The sequence below is a fragment of the Ranitomeya imitator genome, chromosome 8 (assembly GCF_032444005.1).
Source record: "Ranitomeya imitator isolate aRanImi1 chromosome 8, aRanImi1.pri, whole genome shotgun sequence".
Taxonomy (NCBI): Eukaryota; Metazoa; Chordata; class Amphibia; order Anura; family Dendrobatidae; genus Ranitomeya; species Ranitomeya imitator.
In genome coordinates this window covers 24,975,708-25,001,810 of record NC_091289.1, presented here as the reverse complement: position 1 = coordinate 25,001,810, position 26,103 = coordinate 24,975,708, and the positions used below count along the sequence as shown (strand labels likewise).

The 26,103-nt window shown below is 43.5% G+C and overlaps 1 protein-coding gene across 1 annotated transcript; it reads left to right on the top strand.

Moving 5' to 3' along the window:
- The first annotated feature begins 175 nt into the window (after nucleotides 1-175).
- Nucleotides 176-23,647, top strand: C8H3orf49 (chromosome 8 C3orf49 homolog). Its single transcript, XM_069737592.1, has 6 exons — nucleotides 176-304; nucleotides 8,523-8,686; nucleotides 10,324-10,649; nucleotides 13,075-13,205; nucleotides 17,517-17,627; nucleotides 23,394-23,647. The coding sequence occupies exons 1-6, from the start codon at nucleotides 176-178 to the stop codon at nucleotides 23,589-23,591; spliced, it is 1,059 nt and encodes a 352-aa protein (XP_069593693.1). The 3' UTR covers nucleotides 23,592-23,647.
- The last annotated feature ends 2,456 nt before the right edge of the window (nucleotides 23,648-26,103 follow it).

Here is a 26,103-nt window from a genome sequence, read left to right as displayed (position 1 = left end):
CAATGGATTCCAAAGGATTTTCCACTCGTCGATTTATGCACATGGCAGTGTCCCGTGCCACAGGGTGACGTGATGAAGATGAGGATTTAGAACCCAAAACAGGGTTGAGGGTTCAAAACTACAAGCTAATTTATTAATCTTGGGGGAACACCCTGAAATTGGTGGTTGCAACTCAATGTCGCTTAAAGGAATTGATCGTAACAATGTATTACCGATCCACCAGTCAGGTCATAAGTTGCCGATCACTGGTGTTCTGACCATTGAAGAATGGAGCTATGGAGTCCCCTATATGAATGGAGACGTGGTTGGCAATGAACAATTCAAATTTTAAGGGACTGATGTAGGTTGGCAAACACTGTACTCAGCTGTTGTCTACGTCTCATAAACAATGAAAGGAGCAGTGGTATAGATACTCGATTGCTCCATTCGAACAGTGGATTAGTGGAGGTTCCAGTAGTCGGAACTCCAGAGATCGGCAACGTATTACCTAGTCTCTTGATGTTCTCACCAACTTTCTGCTCCATCAAATGCTAAGTGTCACTTACATGTTTATTCCATAAAACCACTTCTTCTAAAAAAAATATGTTGGTGTGACTTTATTAATCGGTTGGCATATTGCTAGTGGTGCCCAAAGATCTGAAGTTAACACACCCAGTTTTGCAATTTCCACCAACACTGGATCAAGGGGACACTTTTGTAACGTAAGGGGCCCCTATGTTACATTGAGGAACCTGACCATGTCTCAGAGATTGTTCACAACTCTAGGTATATGCTCAACCAGTTCCCTTAAGGTCCCTCTCGCCTCCCCCCAACAGCACAATACCTATTTGCCATCGATTCTGCACAATGACAGACAGGACCATCTAGGCAATGTTGGACTGTCCATGATGCCTATATGAGGACCTCTATTTCCCTCAAAAATCAATAAATGATATGTCATGCAGGTCCATCCTCTTCACCTCTCAGCATTCCGAATTCACTTTCGCCTGCAGTGCATGTGGCATTAAATGGTGTCAATCAAGTGCCCGTCCAGGAAATGTATCAGCGACTGGACTCTACTTGGCCGCTCTCTATGATATTTCAAAGAGGACGGTCCCAAGAGAAAAAAAGTCCAAATACCCAGATGAAAATGGGCTTGTTTCCGGAGACTAATCCTGGTAGATGATGGATTTCTAAGAAATTCTGTTATTGAACATACTGTGCTGCAAACAAAGGGGACCTGTCATCACAAGGACTGGGTTAGCAGGCGTCAAGGTCTTTACGCACTCATTGGGCCACTTAGCGCTCATTACCAAGTAGCGAAAACAAGATTCAAAGATCATTTTTGGAGGCAATGTAAGGACAGATTGTTAGGAAATTGGTTTGATGGCAAAAAACGTGATAGCAGCACTTTATAAGAAGGAAACTTGACGACAGGTTCATTTTAAAGACTGTTGACAACATTTCTGGGATGGTTTAAGTCCTGACCTCAGCTTCACCACCTCTTCGGAGAACCCCTGGCCAACCCTAGAATGCTCACTTTTGGGTGGGGTTTACATAAAAACATCTCAGGACAGTTGACAAGTGTAAGTAATGTACCATATTTATATTTGGCTGCATTGGAACCCAGTGTGTCCTTCTGAAACCTAATAATCTAGAACACTGAATAATCCGTCAGCTGTAGGATTTAGGCGGTGGCGTTGTGCATAATAGAGTTTTGATATCATCTTCTAGCTTTAGACGAGTTTAACATTTGCTGTGGGGTAGTCTTTTCACATGGTTATTATTCATTGAGTGATTTACAAGCAATAGCTCAGAGCTCATCCCATGGATATATTACACTCAACTGTTAGATTCTTGTCTATAAAAATGTACAAATAAATCTGGCGGTTATATTTATTTATATGTGTACAACTGTAACCTGACAGTGCAGGAACCGAGCACAGCACAGACTCTGTCAGGTAAAGCCTGGGTTCTTTATTTGGGTTTGATGGCATCATCTTTCCCTGTAGTTTTCATGACAACACAAAGGTTTTCTTAGGAATGAATATTCACCATAATTTATTGATAATTTCAATCACTCTATTTAAAAATGATGCTATGGCCGATCACTGGCTGTCTACCTTCTAAGTAACTTGATACAATCTGCCTGTTGTTAGGTGTAATCCATCTCTAGCAGCAAAGATACCAAGACAAGTTACAGTAAGTGGAGGCGGGTCTTTGTCTCTACACTAAGAGGAAGGGGTCTTTGTCTCTACAGTAAGTGGAGGTGGATCTTTGTCTCTACACTAAGAGGAAGGGGTCTTTGTCTCTACAGTAAGCAGAGGTGGGTCTTTGTTTCTACAGTAAGAGGGAAGGTTTACAGTAAGTGGGAGGGATCTTTGGCTCAACAGTAAGTGGGGAGGGTCTTTGGCTTTACCACAAGTGGATTGGGTCTTTGTCTCTTTACAGTAAGTAAAGGTACCGTTACACTAAACGATTTACCAACTATCACGACCAGCGATACGACCTGGCTGTGATCATTGGTAAGTTGTTGTGTGGTCCCTGGAGAGCTGTCACACAGACAGCTCTCCAGCGACCAACGATGCCGAAGTTCCCGGGTAACCAGGGTAAACATCGGGTTACTAAGCGCAGGGCCTCGCTTAGTAACCCGATGTTTACCCTGGTTACCATTGTAAATGTAAAAAATACACTACATACTTATAATAATAATAAGTGCAGCTTCCCTGCACTGTGTAAGCACTGGCCGTAAAGCAGAGCAGTGACGTCACCACTGTGCTCTGCTTTACGGCCGGCCGGCACTGACACAGTGCAGGGAAGCTGACACTGGGGGAAGCGACAGACACCGGAATGTAAGTATGTAGTGTTTTTTTTTTTTTACATTTACAATGGTAACTAGGGTAAACATCGGGTTACTAAGCGCGGCCCTGCGATTCAGCGATGACAGCGGGTGATCAGCGACCAAATAAAGGTCCTGATCATTCGCAGCGACCAACGATCACCCAGCAGGGGCCTGATCGTTGGTCGCTTATCACGCATAATGATTTCGTTAACGATATCGTTGCTACGTCACAAAAAGCAACGATATCGTTAACGAAATCGTTATGTATGACGGTACCTTAAGTGGGGACAGGTCTTTGTCTCTACAGTAAGGGAGGGAGGTCTTTGTTTCAACAGCAATAAGGGGTGGGTCTTTGTCTGTTTACAATAAGTGGGGGTGGTTCTTTGTCTGCTTACAATAAGTGGGGTGGGTCTTTGGCTGCTTACAATAAGTGGGGTGGGTCTTTGTCTGTTTACAATAAGTGGGGGTGGGTCTTTGTCTGTTTACAATAAGTGGGGGTGGGTCTTTGTCTGTTTACAATAAGTGGGGGTGGTTCTTTGTCTGCTTACAATAAGTGGGGTGGGTCTTTGGCTGCTTACAATAAGTGGGGTGGGTCTTTGTCTGTTTACAATAAGTGGGGGTGGGTCTTTGGCTGCTTACAATAAGTGGGGGTGGGTCTTTGTCTGTTTACAATAAGTGGGGGTGGTTCTTTGTCTGTTTACAATAAGTGGGGGTGGGTCTTTGGCTGCTTACAATAAGTGGGGTGGGTCTTTGTCTGTTTACAATAAGTGGGGGTGGGTCTTTGGCTGCTTACAATAAGTGGGGGTGGGTCTTTGGCTGCTTACAATAAGTGGGGTGGGTCTTTGGCTGCTTACAATAAGTGGGGGTGGTTCTTTGTCTGTTTACAATAAGTGGGGGTGGGTCTTTGTCTGTTTACAATAAGTGGGGGTGGTTCTTTGTCTGTTTACAATAAGTGGGGGTGGTTCTTTGTCTGTTTACAATAAGTGGGGGTGGGTCTTTGTCTGTTTACAATAAGTGGGGGTGGTTCTTTGTCTGCTTACAATAAGTGGGGTGGGTCTTTGGCTGCTTACAATAAGTGGGGTGGGTCTTTGTCTGTTTACAATAAGTGGGGGTGGGTCTTTGTCTCTGTTACTACTCTCCTGTCTGTAAACTGTATACAGGCTTATCAGTTATGTGGGCTTTCAATTTGCAGCGGGCAAGCTATTGGCAAAAGCAATGCATGCTGGAAAGTAGGAAAAAAGAAAGTATGAGCTGCTATATTGCTGGCGGAATCCCCACTCAAAAATAGATGGCAAGTTACCGACTCTGAGCATTGGGACAGGACATGGACATGTGAGATTTGTGGGGGATAAGGGCAGTACATCCATGCTCTTAATCTTGTCTTAAATGGAAGCTATTATCATAAAATAATTTACTGTTTAAAATCAAGCTTTTGTGTTAAATATATATTTTTCTTAAATATTTGAAAATGGTGTTTTTTCTGTATCACAATATTTGTTTTTTAAAAAACAGCTCTGTCTCCTCTGTGTATAGCAGGTCACAGCTGGCAGATTCTAAGCCCCAGCTCCAATTTTGGTGATCTATCTCTGCTTCTCTGTTACTGAGGACTGAGGACACCTGACAACCAGCAGTGGACAGAATATTACAGAGGAAACAGACAAGTAAGGAACAAAAAAAACTTTTATTATACTCACAAATGGGGTGGTCTGGTCTGATGGGCGTCTCTGGTCTTGACCCTTGACTCCTCTTCTTACGATCGCCGTCCTCGTTCCCTGCATCGTGTGGATGACGCTTCCTACATAATGCACTGCATGTGCGCTGGGAAAGGTCAAAGAGTGCCGATGACCTGTAGGAGCTTTATAGGGGACACTGTGTGGATGACTTAGAATGCGTCATCCATATAAAGCAAGGAGGAGGACAATGGGATGAAGAAAGGAGGTGCTCAGGGGAGTAACGACCATGGACGCAGAGGTTAAGACAGCGACCGCCAGCACAAACTTTAACTTTGACGCACGTTCAGGTGGAGTGTATTGCAGCGTAGAGACCCATTGGGTCCGTGCTCAGCAATGCACAGTGCCGATCAGAGGGCAGAAGCTGACGTTGGTGTGCATGCGATTGGGGGGGAACATGGCAGTGACTTCATGTGCTCCCTTTCGCTTACACACCTAAGTCAGCTGCCGGCTTCAGAAGAAGACACCAAATGGCGGCAGAAGCAGAGGGAAGGTGAGTATAATGTTTTTTTTTTTACTGTAAGTACTGTTTTCTTTTCTTCGTAGAATTCATTCCATTTTCAGTAAAAAGTAGAATGATGTGCTTTACCAAAAAGCTCTATCTTGCTCTCATCTGTCCACAGATGGATTTTGGCTTACTCACATACATGTTGGCTAACTGCAGTCTAGCTTTTTTATGTCTGTGTCAGCATTGTGGTCCTTCTGGGTCTCCTGTCATAGCGTTTCATTTCATTCAAATGCTGACAGATAGTTTGCGCTGACACTGATGCACCCTGAGCCTGCAGGACAACTTGCATTTTTTGGAACTTGATTGGGGCTGCTAATCCACCATCCAGACTATTCTGTGTTGCAACCTTTCATCAATTTTTCTCTGCTGTCCACATCCAGGGATATCAGCTAGAGTGCCATGGGTTGTAAACTTCGTAATTATATTGCACACTGTGGACAGAGGAACATCAAGATCTCTGGAGACAGACTTGTAAACTTGAGATTGTTGATAATGTTCTCAGACAGTTCTCTTCTCTTTCTGTTCTCCATGCTTAGTGTGGCACACATAGACCCACAATGCAAACATTGAGTCAACATCTCCCTTTTTATCTTGTCTCAGGTGAGATTTTCATATTGCCTACGCCTGTTACTTGACACGGGTGAGTTTGAATGAGCATCACATGCTTGAAACAAAGTTGTTTACCTATTATTTTGTCCGTCCCATTTTAGGGGGTTTGTGTGAAATTATGTCCAATTTGTCTTTTCTCTGCTTTTTTGTTTTGTTCTAATACACACAAAGGAAACATGTTTATAACAAATAGTGCAATTGCAATAATTTTCTGGGAAAAATACTTCATTTTCTGGAACAATTTCAAGGGTGCCAATATTTTCGGCCATGACTGTATATGCCAGAATCCAGAATGAAGGAGGGGCCAGTCCAGGGTTCTAGTTACGCCACTGGAAGTGCCGGATCATGGCCAGTGATGACTATCTGACCGGTGCGCTTACACTGGGGTGTCTGTGTAAAGCTCTAAAATACGTGATTTAGACTGAACCCTAGACGGAAGATTTCTTATACTGAGGCAGATGGAGGCACAGTGGATTCCGTCTGACCTGTGATCCGGCAGTGTCCTCCTTTTCAGAATTGCATAAAAGTGCCATCAGCCACAGTTTTGTGCACTTCTGAAAAGAAGGACCCCGCGGAACAGAGGCCAGACGGACTCCAAAGTTACTCTGCTGCCTCATTATAGCGAATGGATCCTTCGGGGGTTCATCTGAATCACGTCACTCAGAGATTTAGATGGAAACCTCAAAGTAAGGGCTCAGCGTAGAGCGCCGGATAACTGTGATCCCAAATGTTATGTAAAATTTTATCAATAAAAGCTTCAACTTAATCCACAAAAAAAGCAAGTCCTCACTCAGGTCCGTCATTGGAAATATAAGGGGCTTCCACATTACTGGTAGCACAAAGGAGAGTAAGCAATAGTATGGTCTATATGACCCACTTGTAAACATTCTCAATTAATATAGGACCGACTAGCAAGGAGAGATCTTATAAGTTAATAAAACTGAATAATTCATACAAAATAAAACCACAGTGATAAAGTGCAAGTGCAAAAAAATTACCAGTGTTCAATAAGAAATAGTTTGATCTCACCATTGTTGTAGAACTTCACTACGGGTTGCTGTAATACAGAAGTATGGAAGATGACCATGTAGGCAAAGGGGGGGCAAATTTCTATTATCCCTTGCCGTGCCCATGCATTGCTCCTGCCCTTACAAGGACAGTCCCCATGTAAGGCTACTAAGATGTACCCACCAGATTGGTTATGGTCTCCATAATTATAATTATATACTTTTATAAAGTGCAAGCATATTCCACAGCATTTTGCAAAACTGGACTTTTCAGCATAAGAAATAATGGTACTGATGCAATAAGTAGCAGAGCTGGTTGTGCTCAGGGTACCAGCCGTAGGTAGATTGTAAGATTCTGCTGCCCTCTGCTGTTATCACTGCATCTGATGACAGAGGAGCCACCATCATGGTAGAATTCCTTATTACCAGGTTGCACTGTACCAGCACTTGTTTAGCATTGCATCTCATATATATATATATATATATATATATATATATATATATATATATATATATATATATATATATTTGCACACATCATTATATAATTCAGCACAGCTCATGATACGGATCTCTAATGCTAATATACATCAAGAAGATTATCCAACTGCTGGCAACATTTAGGTGGTCAACTGCGATCCGAAGAGGAACCTGACAGCTAGTGTTCAGTTTCCCTGCAGCACCCCCAGAGGTGACATCAAGCATTACACATTTCCCAATTAAAGATCATCAATATAAAATCTGTAAAAATTAAGGTAACATCCCTTTAAAGGGACTATCAATATGATTCCCCTCCCAAAAAAAGAAATATTGATATATGCATCTAGCTCTTTCAAAGACAAGTCTAGCAATACCTTTACATGGCAGGTTCGTTACTCTGTTACTGAGAAATCCATGTTTGAATTGATATGCAAATGAGGCTGAAGGACTATAGTAGATTTGAAGCCTCTGCCACTCCAGCTCTATTCCCTGCCCAGCGCCTCCTCATCCTGGTCTTGAATGACAGACTCTATGCCATATGACTTTTGGCAAAAAGAGACGTCGGTCAGGCAGCAAGAGGAGGCGACGCTGGGGGAGGAATAGAGCTGGAGTGACAGATGCTTCAGATCTACCATAGCTCTTCAGCCTCATTTGCATATCAAATCAAACTCAAATTTCTCAGTAATGGAGGAAAGGACTGGTCATGTAAAAGTATTGCTGGAATTGTCTTTAAAAAAAATGCTACATGTGCATATAAAATTAGTTTCGGGGGGTGAAATCCTACTAACAGATTCCCTTTAAATCAGCTCAACATTTCAAAATGATTTTCGAAACCAAAAGGTGTGAACTTAAAGAGGTTTTCTGCAGTTATTGCTTCCATTGCACATAACATAAGTGATCTGAACCAGCATGTCCATACAATCATGGCTGTCCCGGCATGGTGGAAGTTCTAGTTTCACAACAGCTGAAAATCCACGTGTTGGACACCACTGCCCTATAGTTTCTACAGTGTTGACTGCTCTCTGATCAGTGACTTTAGACAAATAACAGACTTCGCCCACTGTTGTTTTCCTGCCTCATCTTTTACACTTCATGGAAGATCCCTGTGTACTCATCGTCGTGATACATATTTGCTTCAAGTTCTTCAACATTCAGCTCTCAAGGACAGAGGAGCCATGGAAGAGGAATTTCACAAACCTCCGATGAATGTTTCATGCTCTAATAAAGCCTCAGAAAGTCTGGGAAAAGTTCTGACTCCTTCTACCTCTTCTAAACGAAGGATACGTCTGGCTTATTGCTGGAAATCTCGTTGGAATTAGTAGTGGGAACGTTAGTGGAATAACATTCGACCTTGGATATCATTCAAGTCTACAGAACATGACCAGACCACCGGTTCGAGAGTTCAAGGCAAAATAGTCATGGAACCAAAGCCGAAGGCATCGGAGTCTCAGTCCCTTATCAAGAAGAGCGGCAAAGGATCCCAGACAAACAAGGGCGGTTCTTCTCAGTCGAAACGAAAAGGCATTATCAGGTAATGGCCACTGCTGACATCGGGCAAAGATGATCTAAAAAGGTCCAATTTTGTGTACGTTGCAACAACAGTTAGGCTGGACAGACACCTTATATAGCTGTCCGACCAATAATGTCCCCCATTGTATTCCCATATCATAATAATGACCCTCATTGTGGCTCGAAACCCTAATAATGTCCCCAACTATGTCCTCATACATTCATAATGAACCCCATTGTGGCCCCATACTCTGATAATATCCTTTATTGTGGTCCCATACCCTGATAATGTCCCCCATTGGGACCCTAAACACTGATAATGCCCCCCATTGTGGCCCCATACCGTAATGTCATCCATTGTGTTCATACCCTATAATGTCCCCCATTTTCACCCCAAATCCTAATATTGTCCCCACTGTGGCCTCATACCTTAATAATGTCCACCATTGTAGTAAAACATTCAAATATATCCCCCATTATGGTCCTATACCCTAAAAAAGCCCCCAATTGTGGCCTTCCATCCTAATAATGTCCCCCATTGTGGCCTCATAGCTTAATAATGTCTCCCATGGAGGCCCAATGCCTTGAAACATCCCTCATTGTGGATCCATATTTTAAAATGTCCCCCTTTGTGGCCTCGTACACTATTAAAGCCACCCATTGTGGCACCCCACTCTAATACTGTCCTACCTTGTAGCCCTATACCTTAATGTCCCCCATTGTGACCCCATACCCTAATAATATCCCCCATTGTAGCCCTATACCTTAATGTCCCCAATTGTGGCCCCATATCCTAATAATGTCCTCTATTGTGGCTCCATAGCCTAATGATGTTCCTCATTGTGGCCCCCATACATTTTTTACATTGGATGTAAGCCATTGAAGGAATCAGCACTGAATTGGATAAATGGGCAGAATAATGGAGGCATTGGGTGACCGTGTGACAACTGCCAGCTGCTTAACTTTTGGGCAACAGATTACCCAATTGTTATGGTCATTTTTTTACATACGACCAAAATGTAACCCTGGTCAGAAAGCGTACTGATAGATATCCTCCAGCACCGATGGGTTTGGTTACACTTAGCACCACTGGCCCAATTTGAGACATTTTTCTTATATTGTTTTCAGTATATGAAGATCTTACGTAGAGATTAGTAAATCAACAAATCATATTTGTTTCAAATTTCCCCCAAATTTTGGATTCTGGCAGATCTGAAATTTTTGCCATTTGATTCACACACATCCAGCAAAATGGCAACCAGTCGGTGAGCAATTTTCTGTCTTAGTTTGATGGATTGGAAAGGGGGTAAGAAGATAAATCACATCACCCCTCCGTATGCCACCTCTGCTGTTCCCGTGTCCTCCATGTTGGTCTCCAATACTTCCAGTGTTTCCTTCCAGCACCGAAGTCTCACACGGTCAAGTGGGAAGGGGTCCCTCGCATCTTGACATCAGTGGCCAATCTATGGCATCAACCTTGGGGTCAAAGCATAAGAAACATCTTTTCGCAATGTTGATTTGGACCGAATCTGATCCTCCAGTCAAATTGAGCATATCCTCCTGAAATTAATTTTTAAACTATCATTTATACCTGCTTAATTACAATAGTATGGCTGCATACTGCCCTGGAAACCATCACTCATGATATTCTTCATGCAGGTGGCATGGAGCTGTCTCAACCAACCTACTAAACCAAAAAGTCCTTGTCCCCAATGAAGAACTATCAAGTGACAGCGATTCTGGATCCTCCATAACCCGAGAACACAAGAAAAAAAGTGTGGGGCAAAAGATGAAAATTTTTATGGATAAAGTACTAGCCACCAGAATAAAGGAAGCCAAGCCTGTGAATGTCCTTCAGGCTGCATCTTCTAGGAATGAGTCACTGGAGATGTCCCACAAACAGCATCATCTTCCTAAAATGATTCAACACCTCGCACTCCCACGGAAAAGAGTCAAGGGGTCGGGAAGGAGGATCTCACGAGCTGGTGAGAAGGTCAATCATTTTGTACAAATGTCATTTAGGCTGTGTCGGCTACATCTGTCTAGCAGGGACAAACATGTAAACTATGTGCACGGAACGTATTGTCCATCACATTCCTGCTCGTTTCCAGGAAAACTCATAGACTTCCGAAAAAGCCGATAGAATCTCATGCCCAATCAGATTCCAGCTCTTGCTTTTAGGTGCCCTTAAAACCAGCAACTTAACCTATTACTACAGGAACTTGCTTAATTTTCCCTTTGACCCTTCTTTAATAAATCTTCCCGTTGTATGATCCAACTTTGGCCGAGTCGTGAGCGGGCAATTTTTTATTTTTTTTTTGCTTTTTAGTTTTTCCCTCTCTTTTTAGAAGTGCCGTAATTTTATTTCTATTTTTCCATCAATATATCATTATGGAGGCTTTTTTATTTTTACATTTTTTTCCAAGACGGGTTGTTGCTTTGAATAACCGAAAAATTTGGGAATGGTTAAGAAAAATGCAATTCTGCTATTTGTTTTTGAAACGTTTATTTTGTAGTAAAATTACCTAAAAACGTGATTCTCCAAGTCAGTAAAATTATTATTATTATTAACAAACTTATAAGATTTTTCTTTATATTTTAGTAGTTAAAAAATTCAAAACAGAAAAAAAAAATTGTTCCGTTTCGCCATTTTACTGAAACCCGTAATTTTTTTTTTCATTGACGGAGCTGTATGATGGCTTGTTTTTCAGGCATCAAGCTCTTGTTTATATTCATACTATTGTGGGGTACATGCAGTGTTTTCATTACACTTTTTATGGAGATGCGGTGATCGAAAAATAACAATAAAAGCTGTATAGAAATACGTGTCAAACTCGGGTTGGGTGAGCCGCCGGCCAGTCCGAGCATTGCAATGCGATCCTCGTCTGTGTTACACGGCCGTCTGACTGCGACCTTAAGGCCCAATTCATGATAAATGACTTGCACTTGTTTGTGTTTGTTTTTTGCTAAGTCACTTTTATTTATTTTTTTGTTTTATGATATTTTTTGCTCCAAATTTTTAACCTTTTTTGGACCTTTTGCATGCAGAAAGTCTCACGGTCCTCCAAAATGTTGCAAAATTTGCAGGGAAAAAGACAGACATAGATAAAATCACCCCAAGGGGGGAATATTGGAGTACATTTCTGCAAAAAAATTAGACATTTTTCAAAAAGTTCCAATTGATGAATTGACCACAGACATCTGAAAACCACAACTGTTGCCCGTACTGATGAACATAAAGAATAAAATACACAGGTAAACACATAAAAAAGAAGGTGTGGCGCTACCACAATGATATACCATGTGCAAAAATAAATACAAATAAAAAAAAAGAGAAAAAAAAGCACACACCAGGACTGGAAGAAGCGTTGGAATAACGCGAAACGGCCGTAGTCCTCACACTACCCGTATTCTTCTGCAACCAGTTTTTATGTCTTCTACGTTAAGCAATAAAGGACTCATTTTAAGGTTGCCATATAAATCAGATCGAGATTGTACCGTAATGCACGGACTGGCCAGCGGCTCTCCCGTCCCGAGTGTGACAGCTGCATAGAAATATATGAAGCTGTCACGCTTGGATGGGGAGAGCCGCTGGCCAGTCCGTGCATTACGGTCCAATCTCGGTCTGATTTTTACTGCTGTCTGCCCTTGCCGGCTAAGGGATGGTGACTGGTGAGTGATTCTTTTTCTCTTTGATCTATTTGTGTATGGAACACATAAAAAAGATCCAAATAAAAAGAAGAAGGCTACATTCCCAACATAATTTTTTGGGTCATTTTTTTTACACCGCGTAATTTAAAAAAAAAAAACCGCAAGTAACCTATTTGACATAAAACTGCAACATCAAAAGCGCACCAAATACTCACCCTGGGAACGTAGTCTAAGGTGCAAATGAAAAACAGGTGAAAAACATCAAAATTAGACAAAAAAATGTAATAATGAATCTACTCTTAGGCTATGTGCCCACATTCAGGATTGTTTGCAGAATTTTCCTGATCAAAACCAGAGGAAATCCGCACTCGTTTTTATCGCGTTTCTCTCTCGGATTTTTCGCGGATTTTTCTGGAGCTTCACACTACTATATTATATAGTGGCAAATCCGCAGATTTTCCACCAAATTAATGAACATGCTGCGCTTTTTTCCGTGATGCGTTTTTTTTTGGCAGAAAAAAACGCAGCATGGTCACAAAAATTGCGGATTGCATTCTAATAATGGGATGCTTTATGTAAGTGGCTTTTTTAGCGTTTTTGCAGTGGAAAAACGACGAAAAAGCTCTAAAAAAAACCGCTAAAAATCCTAAACGTGGGCACACAGCCTTAGTGTCTCCTTTAATGATGGAGCTGACAGTTCACCTTGAGACGAGACATAAACTAACAGACTCAGATTTACTTGTTATTTTTCTTTGAAAGCAATTCTTCAACTGGATATTCATGTTGTAGAGGCAGAGACGGAGCGGATCACCACGGACAAAGTGATAGTGCGCTCCAAGAAAACCACCAGGCGAGTGTCTGTCACCTCGCTGCCCGCTGGTCTACAGAAGGTACAGCTCTGATTTCATTCTTGTCAGGTGTCCATCCCCAGGATACAATCAGGAGAAGTCATCCATGTTCTCCAACACAAGCTGCTGACGATAGGAACCGGCAAAGCTAATTAGTGGTGGAAATCATTTCCTGCAGAGAATGCTCCCCTGTGTTCCTACTGTGATTGACTGTAAAGCTAGTCCTAGGATAAAAATGTACCCCCAAAACAATGCCATATTTTACAATTATAAGTTTTTGTTTTTTTTAGGAGGATTTTTTCTCCAGAAAAAAACGGTACTGGAGATATCAGTGTTCATGTGTCCGCGTGTCTAATACTTGCAGCACACGTGTGGAACCCGTGTGCCATATCAGTACCACACGTACAGGCGCCTGAGAAGCAGCGGGACAGTAAGCGCTGTTCCCCGGCGCCGGGTACTGAAGATGAATTGCATCATTCTCCCCTGAGAATGATAAGTTACAATGAACTGATAACAGCGGCAGCTGATGGGACTATTACTCCCATCAGTGCAGTGTACACCTGCTGACGCTAATACCAGTGAGAGCAGGCGGCAGCTGATGGGACTATTACTCCCATCAGCATATACCTGCTGCTGCTAATATCAGTGAGAGCAGGTGGCGGCTGATGGGACTATTACTCCCTTCAGCGTACACCTGCCGCTGCTAATATCAGTGAGAGCAGGAGCTGCTGATGGGAGTATTCATCACCGTCCGCTCGCCTGTAAATAAATAAATAATCTAGTGTGGGTTCCCCAGTATTTTCTATAACCAGCAAGGACAAAACTCACAGCTAGGGGCTGCAACCCTCAGCTGTCAGCTTCAGCATGGCTGGTTGTCAATAATAGGGGGGTCCCCACGCTGTTTTTTTTTTTTAATTTAAATAAATTGAGTTTTTTTTTGTAGCTTTTGTAGCACAAACTGAGATGAATCTCTCCAAATCCTCTTCAAAATAATCAAAACTCCTCATCTGGGGTCTAAGGGGTATCGTTTCTCCTTATGGAGAGTGACATACCATCTCTGGCTTGTCAAGGTAAGGAGGCTTATTCGCCATGCAATGCTCCTCTGGGAAATATAATATGCAAATTGCCTCTTCGCTATAGAGTTTAAAGGTACCGTCACACTTAGCGACGCTGCAGCGATACCGACAACGATCCGGATCGCTGCAGCGTCGCTGTTTGGTCGCTGGAGAGCTGTCACACAGACCGCTCTCCAGCGACCAACGATCCCGAGGTCCCCGGTAACCAGGGTAAACATCGGGTAACTAAGCGCAGGGCCGCGCTTAGTAACCCGATGTTTACCCTGGTTACCAGCGTAAAAAAACAAACAGTACATACTTACATTCAGCTGTCTGTCCCTTGCCGTCTGTTCCTGCACTGACTGCTGGCCGCAAAGTGAAAGCACAGCACAGCCACAGCGGTGAGTCACCGCTGTGTGACTCACCGCTGTGCTGTGCTTTCACTTTCACTTTGCGGCCAGCAGTCAGTGCAGGAACAGACGGCAAGGGACAGACAGCTGAATGTAAGTATGTACTGTTTGTTTTTTTACGCTGGTAACCAGGGTAAACATCGGGTTACTAAGAGCGGCCCTGCGCTTAGTTACCCGATGTTTACCCTGGTTACCAGCGAAGACATCGCTGAATCGGTGTCACACACGCCGATTCAGCGATGTCTGCGGGGAGTCCAGCGACCAAATAAAGTTCTGGACTTTCTTCCCCGACCAGCGACAGCACAGCAGGGGCCTGATCGCTGCTGCCTGTCACACTGGACGATATCGCTACCGAGGACACTGCAACGTCACGGATCGCTAGCGATATCGTCTAGTGTGACGGTACCTTTAGTCCTCTTTTTCTCAGAAGACGCAATTTGCATATTATATTTCCCAGAGGAGCATTGCACGGCGAATAAGCCTCCTTACCTTGACAAGCCATAGCTGGTATGTCACTCTCCATAAGGAGAAACGATACCCCTTAGACCCCAGTCCAGAGCCTCTCATCTAGCCAAATCAGTACTCATGCTTCGCACTGATGAGGGCCAACAGCCCGAAACACCGTGTCTGCGAATTGAGATATTGATTTGGCTTTTATCCTAAGTCATATTGCACGACTCGTTAAGGGGTTGATTGTGACTTGTAGGATCGCTACTTCCGACAGGTGGCGCTATAGAGTTTAAGTCCTCTTTTTCCCAGAAGAGGCAATTTGCATACAAAATTCCTCAAAAACTTGAAAGTTTCTGCTCCGAAATTCTCTGCAAACAAAATGTGCACATACTCAGATGGCTTTTTTTTCCCCACACTAAAACAAATGTGGACACAAATGGCACCACGTGCACTACAAGCATATTTCTCATATTGCCCATTTGATATAAATAGGAAGATTATTCAAAAAGTATGTTTTTCATGTGTGTTCTAGAGGAGAATTTGCTCCAAAAATCTATGACAAAAAGCTCCCTATAAACAAACTGTAACAGGGGGAAAAATGTATAAAAAACGCTCCAAATGTAAACCCCGCCAGAATAAGAGCAATAGCATGTAAAGGGGATGTAGCGCCACCTGTAGACTGCAGATGGTACTGCTTGCCATCATAGTAACATAGTAACATAGTTAGTAAGGCCGAAAAAAGACATTTGTCCATCCAGTTCAGCCTATATTCCATCATAATAAATCCCCAGATCTACGTCCTTCTACAGAACCTAATAATTGTATGATACAATATTGTTCTGCTCCAGGAAGACATCCAGGCCTCTCTTGAACCCCTCGACTGAGTTCGCCATCACCACCTCCTCAGGCAAGCAATTCCAGATTCTCACTGCCCTAACAGTAAAGAATCCTCTTCTATGTTGGTGGAAAAACCTTCTCTCCTCCAGACGCAAAGAATGCCCCCTTGTGCCCGTCACCTTCCTTGGTATAAACAGATCCTCAGCGAGATATTTGTATTGTCCCCTTATATACTTATACATGGTTATTAGATCGCCCCTCAGTCATCTTTTTTCTAGACTAAATAATCCTAATTTCGCTAATCTATCTGGGTATTGTAGTTCTCCCATCCCCTTTATTAATTTTGTTGCCCTCCTTTGTACTCTCTCTAGTTCAATTATATCCTTCCTGAGCACCGGTGCCCAAAACTGGACACAGCACTCCATGTGTGGTCTAACTAGGGATTTGTACAGAGGCAGTATAATGCTCTCATCATGTGTATCCAGACCTCTTTTAATGCACCCCATGATCCTGTTTGCCTTGGCAGCTGCTGCCTGGCACTGGCTGCTCCAGGTAAGTTTATCATTAACTAGGATCCCCAAGTCCTTCTCCCTGTCAGATTTACCCAGTGGTTTCCCATTCAGTGTGTAATGGTGATATTGATTCCTTCTTCCCATGTGTATAACCTTACATTTATCATTGTTAAACCTCATCTGCCACCTTTCAGCCCAAGTTTCCAACTTATCCAGATCCATCTGTAGCAGAATGCTATCTTCTCTTGTATTAACTGCTTTACATAGTTTTGTATCATCTGCAAATATCGATATTTTACTGTGTAAACCTTCTACCAGATCATTAATGAATATGTTGAAGAGAACAGGTCCCAATACTGACCCCTGCGGTACCCCACTGGTCACAGCGACCCAGTTAGAGACTATACCATTTATAACCACCCTCTGCTTTCTATCACTAAGCCAGTTACTAACCCATTTACACACAATTTCCCCCAGACCAAGCATTCTCATTTTGTGTACCAACCTCTTGTGCGGCACGGTATCAAACGCTTTGGAAAAATCGAGATATACCACGTCCAATGACTCACCGTGGTCCAGCCTATAGCTTACCTCTTCATAAAAACTGATTAGATTGGTTTGACAGGAGCGATTTCTCATAAACCCATGCTGATATGGAGTTAAACAGTTATTCTCATTGAGATAATCCAGAATAACATCCCTCAGAAACCCTTCAAATATTTTACCAACAATAGAGGTTAGACTTACTGGCCTATAATTTCCAGGTTCACTTTTAGAGCCCTTTTTGAATATTGGCACCACATTTGCTATGCGCCAATCCTGTGGAACAGACCCCGTCGCTATAGAGTCCCTAAAAATAAGAAATAATGGTTTATCTATTACATTACTTAGTTCTCTTAGTACTCGTGGGTGTATGCCATCCGGACCCGGAGATCTATCTATTTTAATCTTATTTAGCCGGTTTCGCAACCAACACAAAACATTTTTGCATATTCATATAGGAGAATGTTGCCCGCCTGACTGCTCGTGCACATATGCATTGCACACATACATGTTTTAGATATGTAATTGTATTACTCTTTTCTTTAGGGGTCCTATTCATCAAAAAAAAGGCAATTTGCTCTTGTTAAAAGGAAGAAGAAAGCCATAGAGAAGGTGAAACATCAGTCCGAGTACACGGTGGGCAGTCTGCAGACGCAGGTACTTACTAGAGATGAGCGAGCACTAAAATGCTAGGATGCTCGTTACTCAAACTGAGCTATTTCTAATGCTTGGATGCTTGTTTCGAGTAACGAGTATAATGGGAATCAATGAGAAATCCGATCATTTTTCCAGCAGACCCTAGAAAGAGGTCTGGGGGGGGCAGTGAAAATGTTGAAATGGATGGAAACAGTGCTGAATTGAAGAACAGCATGAGGAAGACCCCTAAAAGCATCTCTGACTCCCACATGGCTGAGAACAATGGTGTCATACTTTTCTTCCACTTTAAGGACTGACAATAAAACATTCAAAATCGACAAGGAATTGGAGTTTACAGGAAAAAAAGATTTTAAGAAATATTCTTTCCTGTATAATGACTTGTATATAAGGAAAAAAAAAATTAAAAAAATAATAATTTAGTTAAACCAAAATGTTTTTTTATTAATTTTTATTAATTTTCATTAAACAATTGAAAATGTCAGTGTAATTTATGAAGGAAGCAAGAGCTGGCAAAATTAGATGGAAGAGGGACTCAGATACACCCTGTATTAGACGTGAAGGAGGGCCTCATTCACATTAGGTTGAAATTGTCCTGTAGTGGTACTCCTAGACCCATAAAAGCTAAGCACTAAGTGCAAAGCCTGCCAAAAATTACAAGCATAGTCATCAATGCACCCTTGAAGGCGCCAACTGTAGAACCTCATTCAAATGTTGTGAATACAGTGTAGTTCTGGTACTCCTACACTCATAAAAGTTCTCCACAAAGTGCAAAGACAGAAAAAAATATATAATGGTCATCCAAACACCCTTGAAAGCATCAAATGTAATGCCTCATAAAAAAAATATAAAAGTGGAGTTATGACACTTCTTCACTCATAAAGGCTCTGCACACAGTGCAAAGCCAGAAACAAAATATAAGGAGGGTCATTCAGCATCCCTTGAAGGCAACAACTGGTGGGCCTCATTTAAATATTTTGAAAGTGTAGTTGATGTACTTCTACACTCATAAATGCTATGCACAAAGTGCAAAGCCAAGAGAAAATTATAAGGACAGTAATCCTCTTCAGGTGTCTGCTTCTTCTTTTCCTTCCTCGAGAGGCTGAGGGGACTGCCTCCACATGCCTCCTGAAGCCCAATTCCCAGGTGCTTGGGCTGTAAGTGGCCCTGCTTCAGGTAGTGTCTAAGGCTCTAACATGTGGAAATAGGAAACAGCCCCCTGTGTCACCTGCACTATCTTCTGACCCCTCATAGGAGGTGGGGAACCCCAAGTTCAGTCCGATCTATCGGGAGTGGGAGCCTCTTCCAGGCCTATTCATTTTGCAAGAAAGGTTCATCCTGCTTCCTCCTTTCTCAGATCACACCCGCTGCATACCAGCGATGTCGGCCCTCCATTTTGAGGAATGTGACCCTGGTTCCAGCCGTCAGCTCTTGCAGCTTTCGAGGCAAGTGTTCAGTCTCTACTGCCCGCTGGTTGAACAATATGTGATGATTGGTCCCAAACTCTTCTATGGACCCCATCTCCATCTGCCGTTTGTACGCAGTGACCTGCCTCCATGGTTGGTCCACTAACATGTCTCCAGCCTTGGTCCTGGCTCACCTCCTTCTTTCTACTTCAGACCAGCCTATGCCCCGCAATCCCCTCACCAGTTGCTAGATCCTGGCTCTCCCGTCCGCAGTCCACAACAACCCCAGCGATGAAGACTGCGGCTTCGGTTCGGGCCTTGGTGGTTCTGGGAAAGCGTCTGGATCTGGACCATAGGCTACTGCCACCTCTGCTGTCACGCCAGCTTGGTCTGGCTCTGATATTCCACCTGTCGCTCCCTCAGGGGTCTCACGGCACTGTGCCATCTTGTCACCCACTTTTTTGGAGTGTTATATACCACCGAAATGTAACACAGACCACATAATACTCTATGGATGACAATTTCATTCCAGAACATTTTTGAACACTATTTTGGAGTGTTATATCCCACCAAAATGTATCTCAAAGTACGTAAAACTGTATGGATGAAAATATAGTCAATTTTTTCATCCCTCCAAAAAGAACGTGGTCACATGCAGCAGCTTTAAATTTAGAAAAGCCCTAAGCCCTGCCTAAAGGCTGTATTCTGCCCCTCTCCCTGCTCCTTCAACTGTCACTAGGCTAAATGCAGCATGTATCTGATACAAACCACAAAGCCCAATATTAGCCCTTAGAGGGACTGTTAGTTTGATGGTTCAGCATCAGCAATGGTATCAACACTACAGGACCCTGATTACTTAAACTGTGGACACACAGCCCTGGGTAACTGCTCTCTCCCTCCAATCAAAACTGTCCTTAAACTATGTAATGGCGTCAGCGTGCCGATTGTGGTGGCGCCTGCCCTTTTATAACTTCTAATGAGGTAATGTGGCCAGCGAATCACAGTAATGCGACCACCAAGATCGCTACTGCATTGCAGTGACTGGAAGGCAATACCCTCATGTTTATTGTCTGCATAACAGGTGCAAAATATGTGGGGCGTGGATTTGAGCTTCAAATCCGAGCGCCAGCTACTGCTTGTTGAGTGCCGAGCACGACCAATCACAGATACTTGAGTGATATCTGAGTGTCACTGGGGGCATTCGCTCATCCCTAGTGTTTAACCAAGCGCAATACATATAAATGCATAGCTGTTATGTCTTGTCTGAACCATCTACTACGACTTCTACCACAAGGCAGCATCACGCTTGGACTGCTGATGGCACTGGGGGATGCAGTGGGGGTTCTATTTGGCTGAGACTTGTAGTTTTACTACAGAATGCTGATTATTGGTTGTAATTACCTCTCTACTATGTGACTTTGATGGAATCACTCCCTATTTAACCTTCGTCCGGCTGAGTAGGTACAATTGTAACTATTCGGTTTAAAATTGCAATAACTTTTTTTTCCGAAAAGCCGTAGAGGGCTGAAATTTCGTGACATCTCTGCAGTTTTGGTCCAGAATATATTGGCCAAATTTCAATAAAATATATATGAAAGTACAATTGTACCTCTGCAGCTTGTTAACGTTGTAAAATGATGCAGCCTAACAAAGCTTAAACTCACAGTGGCTATTTGTTGCTGCCAGTTCTAGTTTGTTACTACCTATACATGTTTCTTTTAGTCCCAGTATCCTAAATGCTCTGTTTTTTAGTTCCTGGATGCAACTTATACGTTGACTATTAGACTGTTTCTCAGTTTTGTCCTTGACTTTTACCTCCTCGTACCCAGCTGTACAACCATTCACTTTGCCAGCTCGCTCTACCGGCCAGCAAGCACTCCATGGACCTAGACCAGGGTACTGTGCGTAAGTCCGGATCCCTGCATAGGGGTTAAATGGTGACGGCAGCCAGGGTTCTCTTGGGACCTCCTAAACTAAGTGACCTGTGCCGAGTCTATCCATGGAGACCCTGTTAAAAGCTGCCTGCCGACCATGAAGAGAACTTCACTACAATGACACAAGAATACATATCAAGCTGCACAGTTATCCTGGAAATTTAGGGCGTGATGCACCCAACTGCCGTGTCTGGGAGGTCAGCTGAGTTTTTGATGATTCCTTCGGAGATGTTTGGCTATGACTTCCACCTAGCACCCATCCATAAAATGACAATGAGTGGCGGTGGGTGGAACGGCAGCCACTGAATTCAATGGATGATAATATATCCTTCTTTTTGTAACACTGCTATATAACCATAACTACTGTGATCGCTGAGGGTGCCAACTGTCGAACCTCCACCGATCAGCAAGTTAGCACCTACTCTATAGATAGGTGATAATTTCTAAAAAATTGAAATAATCCTCTAAATTGTATTAGAGGGCAATCACAGTCCAAAGATGCGTTCACAGATTTCTGTAGGATGCAAAAATGAAATCCTAGCATCCCCTGCTGGTGATTTACCTTCTGTGTAGACCACGAAGTTGACAATTAACTTCACCCCGTGCATAAAAGAGAGCCAGCTTTAGGAAATGGTCACTTCGCTTTCGGACAACTTGATCTAATTTGATAGATCATGTGAAAAACAATCTGCAAATCACTTTATATATAATTCATGTTACTTTACCTCTGAAAAATGACATTTTTCTGTTTGCATCAAATTCACATTTAAGGCTTTTGCACAAGTTTTACGTCAGTTTTTTTTTTTCAATCCTCGTCATTTTTTTAGGTTTGCGCACTAACTAGGACGGATGTACGGTAGTTTTCATTATCCAGATGTTCTCTGCTAATTATGTGCGACTTGTTGCAAAATCGTTTGAGCAATGGTACTCTAGTGACCTAGTGGACAACAAAACTTATCTAATCTTTCTTTGGCAGTTGCAGACTAAACATTGGACATTTTAGTCTAAAAAGGCACAAAGAAGGAAACGAGGGGGAAAAAAAACAACTTTCCATCCATTTGTTCCAAATTTATTAAACACTGCGTGCTATTTCGATGAATTTGGCACAAAGTGCAGCAGCGAAAAAACAAACCAGAATGATGATACAGAAAAAAGGATGAGATAAAAATGCAGCTGATAGAATCGACACAGAACTTTTGTCAGTTCTTTGTAACTTGCTGTCCACTGCCTGTTGTCATGGGTAATCCAGAGTAATCGAGCAGTGGAGACATTGATGTGGATTACAGTAAGCGGGGGCGGGGCTTTTTCTCTGTACAGTAAGTGGGGGTGGGCCTTTGTCTCTACAGTAAGCATGGGCGGGGCTTTATTTAGCTACAGTAAGTGGTGATGGGTTTTTGTCTTTGTATAGGAAGTAGAGGCAGGACTTTATTGAGCTACAGGAAGTGGGGGTAGTGTTTTATCTCTATACAGTTAATGGGGCGGGTCTCTATCTCCAGGAAGTGGGGGCAGGTCTTTGTCTCACTCCAGGAAGTGGGGGCGGGTCTTCGTCTCTCTACAGGAAGTGGGGGCGGGTCTTTGTCTCTCTACAGGAAGTGGGGGCGGATCTGTCTCTCTACAGGAAGTGGGGGCGGGTCTTTGTCTCTACAGGAAGTGGAGGTGGGTTTTGTTTCTCTACAGGAAGTGGGGGCGGGTCTTTGTCTCTCTACAGGAAGTGGGGGTGGGTCTTTGTCTCTCTACAGGAAGTGGGGGCGGGTCTTTGTCTCTCTACAGAAAGTGGAGGTGGGTTTTGTTTCTCTACAGGAAGTGGGGGCGGGTCTTCGTCTCTCTACAGGAAGTGGGTCGGGTCTTTGTCTCTCTACAGGAAGTGGGGGTGGGTCTTTGTCTCTACAGGAAGTGGAGGTGGGTTTTGTTTCTCTACAGGAAGTGGGGGCAGGTCTATGTTTCTACAGGAAGTGAGTTCTTGTCTCACTGCTCTAGCATCTGTCTAAAGGCATAACAGAGTTTGGCTTTCAGTATAAGTTAGGTATAGACAATGGCAGGCTTAGTAGCTGCTGGGAGGTTGATAAGGCAGTTCCTGCACTGATCGTGCTGGCAGAATCCTGATGAAGTGGAACAACCCAATCAGAAAATATAAATGGCAAGTCTCAGAGCATGAAAATTGGGACAGTCTCAGGACATAAGACAGCTTTCTTTGTACCAAATGCAGTTTTGTTTTGATGCGGGGGAAAAGGACACCAAGAACAGGCCTTTCTATGGGTTTTAGTGTTAAAGAAGAGATACCCTTTAAATGGAGATCTCTGCAAGACAATACAATTTGTATATAAATTTCAGCCATTTATGCGCACTGTTTATATAAAACGGTCTGTATCGGTGCAACCGTTGAATTTGCCTGACCGTCACAGCATCTGATCCTTGATTTCCAATTCCAGGTCGATGATCTGATCGAAACGATTGCAGACAAGTCCAGTAAACTCCTGGCGCAGCGACACGAGGAGCTGCGCGAGTGCGAATCTCTCGGGGACGAAATACTTCAATGTTCTAAGCAGTTTCAGAAAATCTCCAAAAAGAACACGAGAAAGTACAAATTTAAGAACGTTTGTTTCCCTTGTATCTGCTGCTGTTACTAGAGGATCATTATCTCCTACGTTACATGGAAAGTTTCATCCTCTTCTCCCGACAGTGATAATAACGTGGATCTTGATTGCCGTCCCTTGGTTACGTGACAAGCTCCATTACAGCATCAAATAAAGTGGAGTGAAAAACCAAACTAATAATCTCCCGCTGCGGCTCATTATTTATACCATTTCATGTGAACTACGACGAATAAATGGAAGGGAACGCGATTCGAGGTCAGATAAACGGCTCCAGTGTCTGAAATAACAGTTGTGGTGTTATATTTATCATCAGCATGTATAGCTGCTTGGCTTCCGCTAAAAATGACGCCTTTTTTGTAGCGATCCCATGTGCCAATCATGAGAAATAAACAGTAAAAGCAATATGCAAATCAGGATGGAAGTGCACTGGGGTGTGTCAATGCAGTCTACCCGCACGGACACGCCCCCTCCCCAGTGCACTTTCAGCCTGATTTGCATATTGCTTCTACTGTAGATTTCTCATGATTGGCACATCGGATCTCTACAAAAAAGGTATCATTGCTATCGGGGGACAAAAGCCGATCTAGTCATACAGCTACTTTCCACATATAAAAAACGTGCCGACAGCTTCCCACTAAAGTATCATTTACATGAAATGTGTTTTTTCATTTATGTAGGAAGTAATAAGATTAGAGAACAGATTTTTTTTTTTTTTTTAGGAATGACGCCATGCTCATCTGCAGATTGCATCTCACCTTCATTCATTTTCATAAAGCTGAAGTACAAGATCAGAAAATACCTATGCTTAAGAATGCTGCTCTGTTTAGTGGAAAAAAAAACAGGAAACCCTTTTCTTTTTCCGATCTCGTAATTCCCCTTTAAAGAAGACCATGTTGTCTATGGCTGAAACTAAAATAGTGATTCTAGGATGTCAGAAGGAGGAGGAAAAAAATAGGACTGATGGTGCGGCTCCTGATCCTCTAGTAGAGGGAGAAGATCTGAAGAACAGTACAACACAAAATCCATTCATTGTATTAAACTGTTACGTTTCCACTCTAGATTAAGGCCTTCATCAGGTAGGTAATCTCTCTGTCTCTCCTCACAACTGGGGTACAACATTTCCCAGAGATTACAGCTGGATCATCTTGCTCCTCCATAATTTATTACCACTACTCTTTATGGACAGAATACAGAACTAATAATGTGTGCGATAAAGCCTCAGATATTCTAAACTACCACTGAAACAAGAGGATAACTACTGCATTTTTTTTTTAATATAACAGACACTTTTTAGCCAGAAATAGTGTATGTGCGTATGTAGCACAGCTAAATCTGTGGGCAGCTGTGTCTGTGCGTATGTAGCAGGCCTGCGTCTGTGCGTATGTAGCAGGCGTGCGTCTATGCGTATGTAGCAGCCCTGTGTCTGCGCGTATGTAGCAGCCCTGTGTCTGCGCGTATGTAGCAGCCCTGTGTCTGCGCGTATGTAGCAGCCCTGTGTCTGCGCGTATGTAGCAGCCCTGTGTCTGCGCGTATGTAGCAGCCCTGTGTCTGCGCGTATGTAGCAGCCCTGTGTCTGCGCGTATGTAGCAGCCCTGTGTCTGCGCGTATGTAGCAGCCCTGTGTCTGCGCGTATGTAGCAGCCCTGTGTCTGCGCGTATGTAGCAGCCCTGTGTCTGCGCGTATGTAGCAGCCCTGTGTCTGCGCGTATGTAGCAGCCCTGTGTCTGCGCGTATGTAGCAGCCCTGTGTCTGCGCGTATGTAGCAGCCCTGTGTCTGCGCGTATGTAGCAGCCCTGTGTCTGCGCGTATGTAGCAGCCCTGTGTCTGCGCGTATGTAGCAGCCCTGTGTCTGCGCGTATGTAGCAGCCCTGTGTCTGCGCGTATGTAGCAGGCGTGCGTCTATGCATATGTAGCAGCCCTGTGTCTGCGCGTATGTAGCAGCCCTGTGTCTGCGCGTATGTAGCAGCCCTGTGTCTGCGCGTATGTAGCAGCCCTGTGTCTGCGCGTATGTAGCAGCCCTGTGTCTGCGCGTATGTAGCAGCCCTGTGTCTGCGCGTATGTAGCAGCCCTGTGTCTGCGCGTATGTAGCAGCCCTGTGTCTGCGCGTATGTAGCAGCCCTGTGTCTGTGCGTATGTAGCAGCCCTGTGTCTGCGCCTATGTAGCAGCCCTGTGTCTGCGCGTATGTAGCAGCCCTGTGTCTGCGCGTATGTAGCAGCCCTGTGTCTGTGCGTATGTAGCAGCCCTGTGTCTGTGCGTATGTAGCAGGTGTGCGTCTATGCGTATGTAGCAGCCCTGTGTCTGTGCGTATGTAGCAGCCCTGTGTCTGTGCGTATGTAGCAGCCCTGTGTCTGTGCGTATGTAGCAGCCCTGTGTCTGTGTGTACGGGGAAAACCCGTGTCTGTGTGTATGTAGCAGCCCTGTGTCTGCGCGTATGTAGCAGCCCTGTCTGTGCGTATGTAGCTGCCCTGTGTCTGTGCGTATGTAGCAGCCCTGTGTCTGTGCGTATGTAGCAGCCCTGTGTCTGTGCGTATGTAGCAGCCCTGTG